At 42.8% G+C, this 16909-nt stretch overlaps 2 protein-coding genes across 3 annotated transcripts in view; both read right to left on the bottom strand.

The window, feature by feature from the left end:
* CDC5L (cell division cycle 5 like) overlaps nucleotides 1–358 on the bottom strand; it is a 47576-nt gene extending 47218 nt beyond the window's left edge. The window contains exon 1 of one of the 2 annotated variants that reach the window (XM_034991584.1): nucleotides 41–358. In XM_034991584.1, the coding sequence (XP_034847475.1) occupies nucleotides 41–85 (45 nt within the window). In that variant the 5' untranslated portion in view covers nucleotides 86–358. The remainder of the gene's footprint in view (nucleotides 1–40) is intronic. The other variant, XM_034991585.1, reaches the window with a different exon arrangement.
* A 748-nt stretch (nucleotides 359–1106) lies between these two features.
* Nucleotides 1107–16909, bottom strand: part of SPATS1 (spermatogenesis associated serine rich 1) — a 31537-nt gene continuing 15734 nt past the window's right edge. Inside the window, exons 8-11 of the mRNA XM_034990821.1 lie at nucleotides 15428–15548; nucleotides 14581–14643; nucleotides 9210–9503; nucleotides 1107–1119 (exon numbers count right to left, since the gene is read on the bottom strand). Of these exons, the coding sequence (XP_034846712.1) occupies nucleotides 9356–9503; nucleotides 14581–14643; nucleotides 15428–15548 (332 nt within the window). The 3' untranslated portion in view covers nucleotides 1107–1119; nucleotides 9210–9355. The remainder of the gene's footprint in view (nucleotides 1120–9209; nucleotides 9504–14580; nucleotides 14644–15427; nucleotides 15549–16909) is intronic.

Raw genomic sequence — 16909 nt, 5'->3', positions numbered from 1 at the left:
GGGGGCGGAGGGCAGCGGACGGCGGGAAAAGGGGACTTACCTCGGTATTCCTCCATACGCCCCCCTTGATCATAATTCGAGGCATCTTGGCTGTGGGGTGTCTCGGCAAGCAGCCGAGAGGAGCTTCACTGAAGTAGTAACGGCGCTGCGGCCACGGGACCTAAAGCCGCCACTTCCTCCAACCGCGACCTTCTGGTTTGAAGAGATCTGCGCAGGCGCAAAGCTGGGGGGGGGTGAGCAGAGTAGCAAGTCTCGCGAGAACCCGGTTGCTGAAAGGAATAAGTGCCCTGTTGTGAAACCTCTAGTCTAGGAAGACAGATAGAAAACCATCAAACCCCTCTGGCTTAAAGCGCTCTACGCCGCGCGCATGCCCAAAACAGGATGGAGGAAACCACGGCTCTCGCGAGATATCGCCGGTGGCTCTTAGTAAGGAGGGTTGTGGTGGGATTGGTCGTGACGTCACCTAGTGGCGAAGAGAGGGAACATCACGCGTGCGAAATTGGCCCAGGGGCTCTAAGAAGAGGTTTGTTAATTTATTAATTTAGCACTTTATTAAGCATTTAACTAATAGGAATTAGTTCGCAGACTACTCAGGAAAAGGAAATATTTTATTTAAGCCTATTTTTCTAATCTGTAAAATAGAGGTAACAGTATAGCAACCTCATAGGGCTGTCCTAAGGATTAAATGGGATCATAAACCTAGCCCAGTATTTGATACATAATAACTGCGCCCTAAAATGGCAGCTATTGTTACAAGAAGGACAACCCCGGATGATCGGTGATTGTCCCAGAAACCTGCAAAAATATCTTGTCAGAGTTTGTCATACATCGCTCTTCAGTCTATGTGGATTGATAGTTACCATTGATAGGCACTGGTATTAGACAAACTCCGGTTGGATTGAAATCTTGGCTCCCTCATCAGCTTGGGTAATAACTTTGCGGAGTCTCAGTATCCTCATCTGAAAAGTGGAGTTAAAAACTACCTCATAAATTTGGGTGGCAAATTAATTGAGACATACCTAAAACCCAATGTGGTAGAGATTGTCAGACTGCCATTCTGCCTCCCAGGGACTCACTCAGTGTCCTTTGCCCTTTCAAAACATCCCCTTGGTGCCAGCCCTGGAAGGTATGAAAATATTTAGTGGACTGGGAAACATCTGAGTATTTATATAATGTCTTTCTCTTTGTATTTCTTCATTTCTTCATTTGCCTCTTCTGGAAAAGCTACAGAATTTTCTGATTACATTTTTGTTAAATTTCTTTACCTTGAAATAGGAAGTTGTACCAATAAAATCACTACTTTGTTGAGAGAAAGCAATGTTGGCTTATGAAGGACACACAGACTCCATGTAAGATCTCAGTCCACTCTTACCTCTGCTATCAACTGTCTGTGTGACTGGTGACAAGCCATATTCTGTCTCTGGACCTCTGTTTGCAGTGCTTCTCTGTAGGATGTGTGACCATTACCTCCTGCCCAGCCAAGCTCCCATCATCTACTCAGTTACTGTGGCTACAGTGTCTCACTCTTTTTCACTCTCTCCTTCTCTTTCTCTCTGTGTGTGTGTGTGTGTGTATGTGTCTCTCTCTCTCTCTCTCTCTCTCTCTCTCTCTCACACACACACACACACACCCCACTGGCCATTTGATTGATCTAATCAAAGCTGAACCAATTAAGTCTCCTCACCAGGAATTTTAACACTGGAACCCAGAAAAGACCGGTCTCTCTGCTGGCCAATGAATCTCTAACATGTGACACCCAGGAGTTGTCTGTCACCACATTTCTGTATGATGTACACTAAGAAGGGAAGAAAGCAAGTTCCAGATGCATTGAGAGAAGCAGAGAGGAGAGTATAAAACAACAGAGGTAGGTCCTGACTATGCCGGAGTCCCTGGATCCAGTATGTTCCTCGGTCTTAGGTGTATCCCTGTTCTTGAGTTATGATTAGTTCCCTTTCTGGCTTTAGCCAGCTGGAGTTGGGTTTTTATTATTTATAAGCAAGATTCCTAACAAATCAGATTTGGACCAATCCTCTCTCAAGAACGATTTCAGATCTAACATTACAAGTGTCCATGATGATGGTTTCTCCTCACTCAGGACCACATCTACCCTATATGTGAACCTTTGTACCAAACAGAAAAAGGTGCTTCTTCAAGGCACTTTATTAACACCTGCTGGAAAATTGTCACAAAATACTGATGTTTTGGAAATAAGAGATAAAATACAGGAAAGAGATCTACCATGTCTACGATGTAAATTGTGCCCCCTAGAAGCATGCATTGTACAACCTGCCCACTGGAACAAAGCAGCCCTGTCAAATGTCCTCCAAGGCACCCTTGAACATGCAGACTGCATGTCTCACTTAAGGATTCAGAAAATGCAACATCATGCCAGTTCCAGGATGTCTAAAACCAGACCGCATAGCCATGAATACAAGAGGCTGTCCTCCAATATGGCATGGATTGGCCAGCACCCCCACCATATCACCCCAACCTCATCAGCCAGGACTCAGGACCCCCACAAAGAGGCCATTGCCACCCCAGGGGCTGCCAAGGATCTCTGGCATGGTAGCCATAAGGAGCAGCCATCATTAAGCAACCAGACTATACAGTCATTGCGATCTTTAAGAAAGTGAGTGGTTGGGGCGCCTGGGTGGCTCAGATGGTTAAGCGTCTGCCTTCGGCTCAGGTCATGATCCCAGGGTCCTGGGATCGAGCCCCACATCGGGCTCCTGGCTTGGCCGGGAGTCTGCTTCTCCCTCTCCCTCTGCCTCTCCCACTGCTCATGCTCTCTCTCTCTCTCTGTATCCCTCTGTCTCAAATGAATAAATAAAATCTTTAAAAAAAAAAAAAAGAAAGTGAGTGGTCATTTCTAGACAGAAGCTTAATGAGAAAGAGATTCCACTTCTTCCTCACTCACCCACATATGTTCCTCAGAGCACTGGCTGCATGGGGACACTCCATTAAAAATAAACAAGTTTTGGGGCGCCTGGGTGGCTCAGTTGGTTAAGCGACTGCCTTCGGCTCAGGTCATGATCCTGGAGTCCCGGAATCGAGTCCCACATCGGGCTCCCTGCTCGGCAGGGAGTCTGCTTCTCCCTCTGACCCTCCTCCCTCTCATGCTCTCTGTCTCTCATTCTCTCTGTCTCAAATAAATAAATAAAATCTTTAAAAAATAAAAAAATAAAAAAATAAACAAGTTTTTTACAATTATTTGAATTTGAAAAAAGCAGCATGCTCTATCCACTCCCTTTTACACAGTTGCCAAAATCAAAACCGGTAGAGAAGTTGTAAGATGAAGAAATTTGTTTCTCCCTGTTGTGGGTTAAATTGTGCACCCCAAACAAATATGTTCCAAGTTCTAATCCCTGATGCCTGTAAACATGACCTTATTTGGAAATTGTCTCTGTAGATGTAATCAGGTTAAGATGAAGTCATATTGGAGTAGGGTAGACCTTAATCCAATGACTGGTGTCTTTATAGAAGAAGAGACAAGACACACAGGGAGAATCCTATATGAAAAAGAAGGCAGAGCTTGGAATGAATGATGCATCTACAAGTCAAGGAAAGCCAAGGATGGCCAGCAACACCGGAACTAAAAGAAAGGCATGGAATATCTTCTCCCTTTGAGCATCCAAGGATGAACCAACCTTGCTGACACCTTGATTTTGGACTTCCAGCCTCCTGAACTGTGAGAGAATAAATTTGTCTTATTGTAAGCCACCCACTTTGTGGTACTTTGTACAGCAGCCCTAGGAAATGAATACACTCCCTTTTTTTTATTCTTAAGATTTTATTTATTTGTTAGAGAGGGAAAGACAGAGAGCGAGAGCACAAGCAGAAGGAGTGGCAGGCAGAAGAAGTAGGCTCCTCGCCAAGCAAAGACCCTGGGATCATGCCTTGAGCCAAAGGTAGGCACCTAACCAACTGAGCCACCCAGGCGTCCCTACACTCCCTTTTTAATATAGCATTTCCAAACTAATTTGACCCTGGAAAACTTTCTTCTTAAAATATCTGTTGATATTTAGGAAACACAACTGGGAAAAATCTGGCCCAGGAAAAAGAAGCTGGGGGTCCATCCAGTCACAAAGGAGTAGATGTTAGCAGGAAGGTTTGTAGGTTGCATTGTCCCACATTTTCCCACCTCTCATTCCTTCCTGAGGAGCCGGCTCTGACTAGGCCAACTTTGCTTAGCCAAGAAAACAATCAAAATTCTAGTTTCCTTCTTGTTTTTACCATCACACTGTGCAGGAAAGGGCTAAAGTTAGGGTCAGAAGCCTGTGACAATACCAAGCCATTAAGGGCTGGGGATAGCCACCCTCAAAACCTTCATCATCTCCCCAAATAAGCAGATGGAATTTCAGTAGAAACACTGTGCTACTTTGCAAATATAACTTCAAGACAAAACCTCTAGCCCTGCCCTGTCTACCAGATTGCTACCCCTAAGCCTCTCCCTTCCCTTTAGAAACTCCTCAGCTAATGTAAGAAGAGGCTAATGTCTGGGTAGAAATGGTATTCCATTACCCTAAATGCTAGTAATTCATACCATGATGCTAAATTGGCTTGGATTTCACTTACTGACAATTCTTTGTGGTGGATCCAGTTGTAGTTTGTAATTTTTTTTCCCCTCGGGTACTCATATTCATTATTTCTAGGAAGTCCCCTGTGTCCTGAGGTGGCAAAATGTTCCCAAAAAGATTTTGTTTTTTCTCAGGACACAGAGGCTCAACAGTCTTTTTGAGCTTATTTCTCGGTTTGGGATCAATATTCTGATCAGGTAATTTATATCTAGACCCTGCATCCACATGGCACAGACTTGGGATTTATATTTCTCACAAGAGACTTTTCTATGTTCATGTACCAGACCCCAGACCCATATACGCAATTACATCCCAAACAGTTCCACTTGTGTGTGTCACAGCTTCCTCAAATTCAACTTTCCAAAACTGAGCTCCTCCATAAAGCTTATCCTTCTCCAGCATTCCTTATTTCAGTAAATAGTACCAGGCTGCCACGTATGGTAGTATAAGTAGTTCACTGCACAAGGGACAAAAGGAGGCTGAAATCTAGTTTGCACGCTGCTTACCAAGCAGTGCATCCACAGGACTGTGTCCACCAAGATGGCATCTTTCTCTAAGTGTATAAAGATACCACATGGGCTTGGGGCACCTGGGTGGCTCAGTCGTTAAGCGTCTGCCTTCGACTCAGGTCATGATCCCAGGTCATGATCGAGCCCCACATCGGGCCCCCTGCTCGGCGGGAAGCCTGCTTCTCCCTCTCCCACTCCCCCTGCTTGTGTTCCTTCTCTTGCTGTGTCTTTCTCTGTCAAATAAATAAATAAATAAATAAATAAATAAATAAAGATACCACATGGGCTGGACACCACATGTCACCCTGGCAAGAGCACCACCATCTACCTTGTGGCCATTTGTCCTTTTCCCATGACTCCCCCCACCCCAACCATATCCAAGTTATCTCAAAGTCTTGCACTTTTACCTCCTAGTTAGACCTCAAATCCATCTCCTTTGTGCCACTTCTGTAAGTTGCCAGATTTAGCAAATAAAAATACAGAACTCCCAGTTAAATTTGAATTTCAAATAAAAAACATAATTTTTAGTATAATTATGCCTCATGTGTCCGTTCTGCCCTCCCTTTCTAAAAGGACCCCGATTTCTACTCCAACCCACACTGTACCCAAAGAAAAGAACACATTTCTAACCAGATGATCTGAGCCACGTGCACACCCCATCACCACTGAAAACTGCCCCCACCTCGTTCCCCTATTTGGTGGAGACCAACGCATTTCCTCAGAAGACAAATCATTGGGATATTTGGCTTCTCGTTTGATATGAGGCTGGGTCCCTCCATGCACCTTAAGAAATGTTTACTTCTCACATATGTATTTCTTACAAAGTCCAGGTTTGAGAGCCTCAGTGTTGGCTCCTCAAGTCAGTAAGGGCCCCCTCATCCCCAGGGTAAGCTCACACCATAATCCTTCCTAGAGTTCCCCAGCATTGGAAGGACACCAAATGGGCTCCCGTGTCCTTTCCCAGAGCCTACTGGGAACCTAGCCAGTAGACCCCCTAAGAGGTACACCATCCCACATCAAGCCCGTTGCTAAGTTTCAGGTCAAGGCATCACTCTGTCCTGATTTTCCAGCCTCTCAGTCACTGGCATAATCTGGAGGAGCTCCAGCTCTAACATACTTCAGCAAGTCAAATCCTATAAACAAGGCTTTTATCCGCCCAGCTTTTGAGGGCTAAATGCCGAAGAGCAAAAGGAAACGATCTAATCAAACTGGGTACCTCATACTGGAAACGTAGACAATGAAAGGAATTATACAGAATATTCATAAACCGTGTGTGCAATTATAAAGGTTTAACATTCTAAAATCTTAACATTTTGACAACTGAGAGTGCAGAGACTACAGAAACAGCCTTGGAATGGTCTTCAGTTAGCTTATTTGGACTTCAGAGCCACTAGCACTAAACAGAATATTCCCGCCAGGCCACAGGAGCCAGTTTTCATTTTTCCCAGGATCTGAAATTAGAATACCTTGTGTACAACGTCAAGTTGTTACTCTAGTGCATTTACTTGGAAATGTCACGTACAAGTTGTTTCTATTAAGCCTTCGAGCTGCAGTTATTTAAGGAAATGAACACACGCACACACCCACATGCACACCTGCACACACATGCTATTTATCGAGGACCTAAAGTGAGGGGAAGGGGAACGTCACACCTTAAAAGGTCCAACATTGGGGGCACCTGGGTGGCTCAGTCGTTAAGCGTCTGCCTTCGGCTCAGGTCATGATCCCAGGGTCCTGGGATCGAGCCCCGCATCGGGCTCCCTGCTCAGCAAGGAGCCTGCTTCTCCCTCTCCCACTCCCCCTGCTTGTGTTCCCTCTCTTGCTGTGTCTCTCTCTGTCAAAATAAATAAATAAAATCTTTTAAAAAAAAATTTTTTTTTTTAATAATTTAAAAAAAAGGTCCAACATTTTTGAGCCTAGAAAGGACGACTGGAAAAGCTAGGACACCCACATAGTTTTGCCACTTGGCCATTTGTTCTATGCCTTAGTCTCCCCAAAAGATGCATGCACATGCATTTATGTCCTGCCCAAAGTTAGCAATGGAACTCCTCACCTGCTGGCTGTTGGCAATGCCAAGGAGTCTAAGACCTGGCCACTGAGATGTGCCCACAGAGCACCCCAAATCCAGTGAAAATTGCCCTGATTTCCAGGAGATGGAATGTAGCACTACAACTCCAGGAGGTCAATTATTCAATAGTTTTCTTTTTTAATCCTATCTACTTTGGTTTAGAGCCGCGTGTAGGAATTATGTAGACCTCTTTGAAATCTAGAGGCTGCTATTCATCTTCTGAAACTGTACTTTGGTTCTTTTTCTTAATACCTTTGCTGTGTAGGACTTCTTCCCTCCAAAACACCAGAGTCCCCTCTGAGAGCAGTTTCCTGTTCCACTTAGATAATCCCATCTGGAAATTCCTGCAGAATCACTTTTTGCATTTATATTGTGTTCTCCATTATGCATCCACACGGGTGGTCGCAACTGACTTTTTTATATTTTAACTCATAGAAGCACAAAAAATTATTTTTTTCAGGAGTGGACGTATTTGAGAAAATCTGTTGGCAACCTCTTCTTTCCTTTCCTAAATTGTTTGGTTTTATTTTCTTTTCTGGATTTTGTTAGGGGTGAGCTTTGTGTCCCAGGGACAAGAGAATCAGCACAGAGGCATGTTGATGTCAACCCAAGGAGTGGTCAGACACAGTTGCTGGTGGTATGACCATCATGTTCTCTGTTAGTAGGTCCAAAGGCCAGTATGAAGAGACCAGGAATGTACTGTGTTCTAAACCTGCTTCATTTACTTCGGCTATGGCTAGAAATAATGCTTTGACAGGGAAAGAAACCATATCTGTGTCTTGGGCATTTTGAGTGTCAGTCTGGGCCCCAGTTCTCTCTTCCCATTTTGAGGTTTGGGGAGACCAGACCTGCAGCCCTCATTAGCCAACCAGCGAAGTCTCCTTAGTAGAGCAGATTGGCTACGAAGATGCTGAGTCACTGGCTTGACTGCGGAGGGTCACAGCCTGACTGTATACAGTTGGCTTTTGTTCCCATCTTTTTCTCCAAATATTTGCTTCTTGCCTGATTGATGAAAGGCCTTAAGACTCAGGACTGGGGGACACCTGGGTGGCTCAGTCAGTTAAGCGTCTGCCTTCGGCTCAGGTCATGATCCCAGGGTCCTGGGATCGAGTCCCACATCGGGCTCCCTGCTCCGCGGGGAGTCTGCTTCTCCCTCTGCCTCTGTCTCTCTCTCTGTCTCTCATGAATAAATAAATAAAATCTTTAAAAAAAAAAAAAAAGACTCAGGACTGGGTCCTCATTGAGCTTCAGTCCTGCATAACTGGGTGGACAAATGCTACAGAAATGGGGAATGGAGTTGCAGGAGGATGGTATGAATTACCTGTGCAGATCCAGCCTTCACATTTTTCCAACACGTACCAAGCGAATAGTAGAGAAAATCTCAAATAGTATTAATAAAATGAGAACAATTTTACCAAATTAATGAAAGCTCCGTGTCTGCATTTTACCATTGATTTGAGAGCATCTTTCGAAAAGTAAATTTAACTGAATAAAACTGAAGGTGGGCTATCTACCAGTAGAACTGCATCAATGTTAAGTTCCCTGACTTCAATATTTGTATTGCAACTGTTGGAGAAGATCCCTGACCTTAGGAGATACATACTGAAGTATATAGTATGTAGGAGTAAAGGGTTATGATGTCGGCCACTCACTCTCAAATAATTCCACAAAATAATAAGAGTAATGAAAGAGAGAGAAAGAATGCACAAAGTTTGACAAATGTTAACAATTGTAGATTCTGGGTGAAGGATACGTAGGTATTTGTTCATTGTATGAGTCTCATGACTTTTCTGTAAAGTTTGAAAGTTTTTCAAAATATAAAGTTAAAAAGAGCAAAGCACAGTGATTACTCATCAAAGGCAAACATTTGATTTAGAGCAGTCACACTGACAGAAGCAATCAATTGAAAGAGGCTCTCCAGACTACAGTCAGTACATGCTCTATGGGCCTGTGTCTGTTCAGGATCACCTTGCAGAATCCAAAGAACCTGTGGATAGAGGCACGGAGTTAAAGGCTGTGCTCTGTTACAAGACTAACAGTGCTCAACCAACATACTCAACCAGCGATGCGTGGCCGTGACATAGGCCCAAGGAACCACGTTGGGGCAAAGGACACCATCCACTCCGGGAGAGGCTTTGTCTTCTCTCCTCTCCACCGCGAAGCCTCTCAAAAGCCTGCTCTTCTGTGCTTGCCTCCAGTTTTTATACTATTCTTTGAAGGTTCTTTAACCCACCAGGAAGGAGTAAACCGTGCATCAAGGGGGATGCTGGTTGCCAATTGTCAAGCTCCTCAACCTCTCTTATCTCATTCTGCAGCTTGTTGGCCTTCTCCTTCACCCAGAAAGGCAAGCTGTGGAAAGAAAACAACAGCTGGGTTTGAGTTTGTCTGCTGCGAAATGTACAAACACCTTCAAGGGATATGGTACTGCATCCTCAAAAGTAAGAAGGCCTCCAATTTAGGAGACCAGTGACGAAATAAAACACCATGTTAGTTGTTCAGCATTCCCCTCTCTCCCAAACCCAGACCTCTTTTCTGCCCTTCTCTGCCCAGAGAGCTGACCCCTGAAACTTGCATCACCTTGACCCCACCATGTGCCCCTAACACGTTGGAGGCACCAGCAGGAGACCAGAAAGCAAGCAGAGGTTGGGGTATTTCTCACCTAGCTCTTCTACTCCCGCTCATCTCCTGAGGAACCCCAGTTCTGGCCACAGCTGCACTCTCCACTGCCACAACCCCTTCTGGACAGCCCTTCTCCATTTCCCACCAAGCTGGGCAACAAGATCACTCTTCTTGCTGTTCAGACCTGGGAGTGGTAATAGCTGCCCACTGGAGAGAGCCTCAGGGGGGCTTCGCCCTTCCCTATAATGTCCCTTGACCTGTTCACTCATCTGTAAACAGTCCTTTCATTAAGCTCTCTTCAGAATCCCACCTGAGTGTGTCTTCTGTTGTTTTGCTGTGGCCTCAGCTAATGCAGACCCCCGGCACCCTCCCAAGTCTGCAGAGATTTGAAAGGACATATGCTGGACTATACTGTGTATGTTCCAAGAGGTACCAGGAATTCTGTGACTCCTGGGATGAGTCAGAGAAAAGAGATGAAGAATCTTTTCCTCTTTTGGTAGCTACAATTTTCATACATTTGGGGAGAAATGCACCATGATTGGGAAGAATACCCTGATAAATCTGCTAGGGATGGGGAAGTCCCTGCAGGAAGGAAAAGGGATTACCACATAGGTAATAGGTGGGAGTCAAGGATATCATGTAAAGCTGACAAACCAATAGCAGAAGCCCAAATAAGACCAGCAGGACCTTATTTGGGCAATATAGAAGATACTAGCATAAAAAGGAATCACTAGAACAAAACCACAAGCATTCCTTAAGATCAAAAGAAATCATTTTTTTAACTTTTGTTGAAGCAATCAAAGAAAACAGACTCATGGTAAAAATAATATAATACACATAATAAGTGTAACAAAATATTATGATAGAATTGAAATCAAATCATTAATTCAAATGATCTTAATTCACCTATTTTTTTAAAGATTTATTTTTTTATTTTAGAGAGAGAGCGCATGCGTGCGCACGTGAGTGGGGGGAGGGGCAGAGGGAGAGGGAGAGAGAATTTCAAGCAGACTCCCCAGTTAGCGCAGAGCTCTATCTCACAACCCCGAGATCATGGCCTGAGCCGAAATCGAGAGTCTTGGATGCTTAAGTGACTGAGCCACCCAGGCGCCCCTTCATTCAGCTATTAAAGAAAACAATTTTCAAAAAAAAAAAAGAAAAAAGAAAACAATTTTCAGTTTGGCTCACAAAAGCAAAATCCAACTCTGTGTGTAAAAGACAGACCTAAAACAAAGTGATTTGAAAGTCTAAAAACAAAAGAATGGGTAAAGGTATATTAGTCAAATGCAAACAAAACAAAGTAAGAATTATAATCTGAATATCTGGCAATGTATAATACAGGACAAAAAGCATTAAATGAGAAAAAGAAGATTTTTAAAAATTTTAATTCCAGTGCAGTTTACAGTGTTATATTTGTTTCAGGTGTACAATATAGTAATTCAACAATTCTATACATTACTCAGTGCTCATCATGACAGGTGCACGCCTTAATCCCCATCACCTGTTTCACTCCATCTCCCCCCACCCACCTCCCCTCTGGTAACCACCAGTTTGTTCTCTACAGTTAAGAGTCTGGTTTTGGTTTGTCTAAAAAGAAGACATTTTTATAATGTTAATGGCTACAGTTAACAATAAAGATAGATATACATTAACAGACCCATTTTCAGTCCAAGCTAGGCCAAATGAACAATTTTAATCAAAATGATAAATCTGGAGTGCCTGGGTGGCTCAGTCGATTAAGCATCCAACTCTTGGTTTTAGGTCAGGTCATGATCTCCCAGTCATGAGATCAAGACCCGCATTGGGCTCTGCCCTGAGTGCAGAGTCTGCTTCAGATTCTCTTTCCCTATCCCTCTCCCTCTCCCTCCCACTTACACACTCTCCCTCTCTCTCGTGCACAATAAATAAATAAATAAAATCTTCTAAAAAACCCAAAAAGGTAAATCTTCTGGGTATGTATCTAACTTTGCATCCTGATGAAGTAGACACACCTTCAAAGGTATGTAGAGACAGTCCCCAAATTGAGTATGTATTAGGTCACAATGAAAAGTTGGTAAGTTCCATAAAATAAAAATAATAAAAACAATATTTTCTGGTCATTAGGTGATAAAAGTAAAAATGAATTACAAAATAAAAATCAAAAACCTCTTCCACTCGGAAATTTTAAATCTATTAAGTAATTCTTTAGCCGAAAGGAAGAGACCAACACAAACTGCAGAATTCTTTAAAAAATAAGGATAATCTGGGGCACCTGGGTAGCTCAGTCGGTTAAATGTCCAACTCTTAATTTTGGCTCAGTCATGATCTCAGGGCTGTGAAATCAAGCCCTGAGTTGGGCTCTGCGCTGGGCATGAAGTCTGCTTAAGATTTCCTCTCCCTCTGCCCCCCTATCTCTCCCTCTCCAAAAAAAAAAAAAAATATATATATATATATATATGAGGCTAATCTACACATCAAAATTTACAACATATAAGCAAAGCAGTGGACAGAGGCACTTTCATAACCTTCAGTATAGATATTAAGAAAAATTAAAGAATTTAAAAATGAATTAAACATCCCATTCAAAAAATAGAAAAAGAGGGGCACCTGGCTGGCTCAGTCAGTAGAGCATGCAACTCTTGATCTAGGGGTCATGAGTTCAAGCCCCACATTAGGCATAGTGATTATTTAAAAAAAAAAAAATAGAGGGGCTGGGGCACCTGGGTGGCTCAGTCGTTAAGCGTCTGCCTTTGGCTCAGGTCGGGATCCCAGGGTCCTGGGATTGAGCCCAGCATCGGGTTCCCTGCTCAGCAGGGAGTCTGCTTCTCCCTCTCCCTCTGACCCTCCCCTCTGCTCGTGCGAGCACTCTCTCTCTCTCTCTCAAATAAATAAAATCATTAAAATTAGTAAATAAATAAAAAAAATTTTAAAAGCTCTTACTTTCATTGATTTTTTTCTATTGTCTTTTTAGTCTCTATTTCATTTATTTCCCCTCTGGTTTTTGTTATCTCCTTCCTTCTAACAACTTTGGGTTTAGTTTGTTCTTCTTTTTCTAGTTCCTTGAGGTGTAAAGTTAGGTTGTTCATTTGATATCTTTCTTTTTTCTTAACATAGGCATTTATTACTATAAACTTCTCTTTTAAACCTGCTTTTGCTGCATACCATAAGTTTTGATATGTTGTATTTCCATTTTCATTTGTCTGAAAGTATTTTTTATTCCTCTTTTTAATTCTTCTTTGACCCATTGGTTGCTCAGGAGCATGTTTAGTCTTCATTATATTTGTGAATCTTCCAGATTTCCTCTTGTAATTGATTTCTATTTTCACACCATCATGGTCACAAAAGATACTTGATACGATTTCCGTCTTCTTAAGTGTATAAAGACTTAGTTTGTGCCCTGGCAATTACTTTTATTTTAAATATTCTAGAAGAGTGTTTACAAAAAGTGTACAGTACAGACATGAGAGGCCCCAATTATGTGCCTCAAGTAATAATGCAGTATCATGAAGGTATTAAAGCTCCCAGGTTTGGAATAAAAGGCTTTTATTTCCACTGAGCTCCAGGGTTTGGTCTCCCAGCTGGACTCTGGTGGGTCAGACAGTGGGTCACTTGCCCACTCTAGCCATACTTATGTGAGACTGTTTTGTATTAGAAAGTGAAATTTTGGGGCTCCTGGGTGGCTCAGTCGGTTAAGCGACTGCCTTCGGCTCAGGTCATGATCCTGGAGTCCCGGGATCGAGTCCCGCATCGGGCTCCCTGCTCAGCAGGGAGTCTGCTTCTCCCTCTGACCCTCCTCCCTCTCGTGCTCTCTGTCTCTCATTCTCTCTCTCTCAAATAAATAAATAAAATCTTTAAAAAAAAAAAAAAAGAAAGAAAGTGAAATTTTGGAGGGCACCTGGGTGGCTCAGTCAGTTAAATGTCTGCCTTCAGCTTGGGTCATGATCTCAGGGTCCTCAGACTGAGCCCTGCATCAGGCTCCCTGCTTAGTGGGGAGTCTGCTTCTCCCTCTCCCTCTGCCCCTACCTCCCCACTCGTGCTCTCTCTCTCTCTCAAATAAATAAATAATTTTTTTAAAAAGTGAAATTATTTTAAGATTTATTTATTTATTTGAGAGAGAGAGAGAAAGCACACACACACAAGCAGGGGAGGGGCAAAGGGAGGAGTAGAGGAAGACAAGCAGACTCCCACTGAGCAGGGAGCCTGACGCAGGCTCAATCCCAGGACCCTGAGATCATCACCCAAGCCAAAATCAAGAGTCTGTCATCTAACCCACTGAACCACCCGGGAACCCCTGGAAAGTGAAATTTTTTATACTGACACATATCATTTTCTAGGTCTAAACCCTACTTGGGCAAATAAATGAGGTTCAGAATGGAGCTGAACTTAAAATATGAGATCAGAGGGATGTTACTTCCCTCAAGCATTCCGATGGCTTTTTCTCTGCCTCTTCAAGCTCTAACCATCCTCCCTGGTTGCACTCATTTAAGCATGGGTCTTTCTTTTCCAACAACGCTTGGGTTTTGGAAATCAGGGACCCTGTCTTTTTGCTCCATATAAACCCCCCACAGTGCATACCTAGCACAACACAGGGCCTCTGGCGGGCTGTCCATCTTATCGGCTGAAGATGTGGGCGACCCATCTGCCAGACTCCACAGCACTTGCCCTCCAAGTGTCTCACCAAAAACCCTCCATACACACTGCCCCACCTGCTGGGATACCAAAGGTCCCTCTCTGTTGGGTGTCTATGAGCTCCTCCACCGAGAAACCTGTAAATAACCGATAACTTCATAAAGATCGGATAATATGAAAACATAGTAAGAGAACTCACGTAGGAATTTGTGGAAGAGGCTCAAGTGGAATAAAAGTATCGTATTTCTTTTCATAAGGCACTCTGAAAAACAGAACAGACAACTGTATGATTGGTATGGCTTCTACAGCAGAGAGATCAATGCATCATCATATTCAAGAAAATGTCTTATTTTCTGGTTTTAATGGGCACCTAGGGGCTTCACAACTGTAAAGGTCATAATTCTTATTATAATTTTTACTAAACATCATTAAACCAAACATGAGTAATTTTTTAAAATATTAATGTAATATACCAACTATATTTCTTTTAACTTAATGAACCTCCCTTTCTCCTCAACCGCTTTGGTCTAAGTTTAGTTCCAAGTGTACATCAATCCAAACAGTAGTCACCAATAACCTGATTCAGTATGAAACTGAAAAGTCTTCAGATTTGTGGTAATAACGATTGGGACAAAATTAACAACCTCCTTTTTGTAGTCAAGATCCTGTGTATAATTTCAATTACACACACGCATGTGTGTGGACACTAAGGAACTAGAGATGAACGGTTTTTTTTAAAGATTTTATTTATTTGTCAGAGAGAGAGTATAAGCATGGGGAGCGGCAGGCAGAGGGAGAAGCAGGCTCCCCTGAGCAGGGTGCCCGACACGGGATCGATCCCAGGACACTGGGTTCATAACCTGAGTGGAAGGCAGATGCTTAACCAAATGAGCCATCCAGGCATCCCTAGAGATGAACTTTTTTAGGAACTGTCAGCAACCATGTTTTGTTGGAATGTACTTCTTATGAATTATAACATATATAGTACAGAGAGATACAATTCCTTTAAAATTAACAAGCTAACCCTACTATTCACATACACTTACATGGAGAAATTCACTGGTGGGAGAGTTGATCCTGCTTTGTGGAAGTCTTTACTCTGTTCTGGGTACATATATGGATTATCTCCTGGAGTTAACTTTGGTATTCCATTCCTAGGATCAATATCTGTGAAAGATATTTAAAAACAAGATCATAAAAAGGACTGAAGGTAATCCAAAGATAGACTCTATCGATATGCTAATGGAAACTAGATAATTTCATGTTTTATTATGAAGTGCATATTATTATTATGTCGGTGATTGTCTTGCCTTGAGAAGATGAAAAGTGTGCTTGAAACGCTGTGTTTGGGAGATTTTCCAGAAAGTGTCATGATTACCCCACCCTGGGAAATAAGAATAGCTTAGGTTCAGAGGGGATGTTTTGGTTTAAAGTGAACGGTGAATCAAAGGTATCTGCAAAGGATATGCAAGAAGTCTGCTTAAAATCTGAGCAATGGTGCACTTTGAATCCCTGTGCCCTATAAAGCTTAAGAAACAACCGTAATTGGGTCCTTCTCTCTGACTGGATCTCAGAAGGAAATTAGCGAATGAGGAAGAGCTACAGAAGAGAAAAATTATATTTTCAGGTCAACTTCACTACAACCTATAACCACAGACAACATTTTGTTCTTCCTTCTATGACGACAAATTAGGCCTTTAAGGAACTCCACCAATGGCCTGATCGTAACTAATGTGTTAGAGTCAACCATTAATGAGACATATTTTAATTGTTTTTTTCCTATAATAAAGGTGTTGAATTTCAGTTCATAATGGAAGCTGACTGGCAGGCATGATGCTGCCTCTCCATCTTATCCAAGAAATAACAAGAGAGAAGAGAATGTCACGAAAGAAGAAATGCCCCGTGCCAAGCTTAATAGTATCGAGTGCCACAAGAGATTGAGGAAGAGAAAAAAATGGAAAAAGACCATCGTATTCAGGGTTTAAAGAAGTCATTGCACATCACCTAAGAAGTAATCACACTAAAACGAATCAAGCCTACAGGTCCAACTATCAGTTTACAAGAAATACATAGGACAGAGAAACCTGTTAAATGGTACCAAGGGGTATAATCAGCAAAATCCTGACTGTGGCAAACTCTACAGGATACATGACCTAGTTTCTTTTTTTTTTTTTTAAGATTTTATTTCATTATTTGAGAGAGAGAGAGAGTGAGTGAGTGAGAGAGCACACACAGGGGGAGCAGCAGAGGGTGAGGGAGAAGCAGGCTCTCCACTGAACCGGGAGCCCAATGTAGGACTCGATCCCAGGACCCTGAGATCATGACCTGAGCTGAAGGCAGATGCCCAACCAACTGAGCCACCCAGGTGCCCAAGACCTAAAAAAGAGGGGGAGGACCTATAGTAAAAAGAGACTTGAGGGACGCCTGGGTGGTGCATTTTTCGGTATGTATAAAGACCATAAAGGAAGGAAGGAAGGAAGGAAGGAAGGAAGGAAGGAAGGAAGGAAGGAAGGAAGGAAGGAAGGAAG

The sequence above is a fragment of the Mirounga leonina genome, unplaced genomic scaffold (genome assembly GCF_011800145.1).
Source record: "Mirounga leonina isolate KUSES-001 unplaced genomic scaffold, KU_Mleo_1.0 Mir_53, whole genome shotgun sequence".
NCBI lineage: Eukaryota > Metazoa > Chordata > Mammalia > Carnivora > Phocidae > Mirounga > Mirounga leonina.
This window is presented reverse-complemented; position numbering and strand designations above follow the sequence as displayed.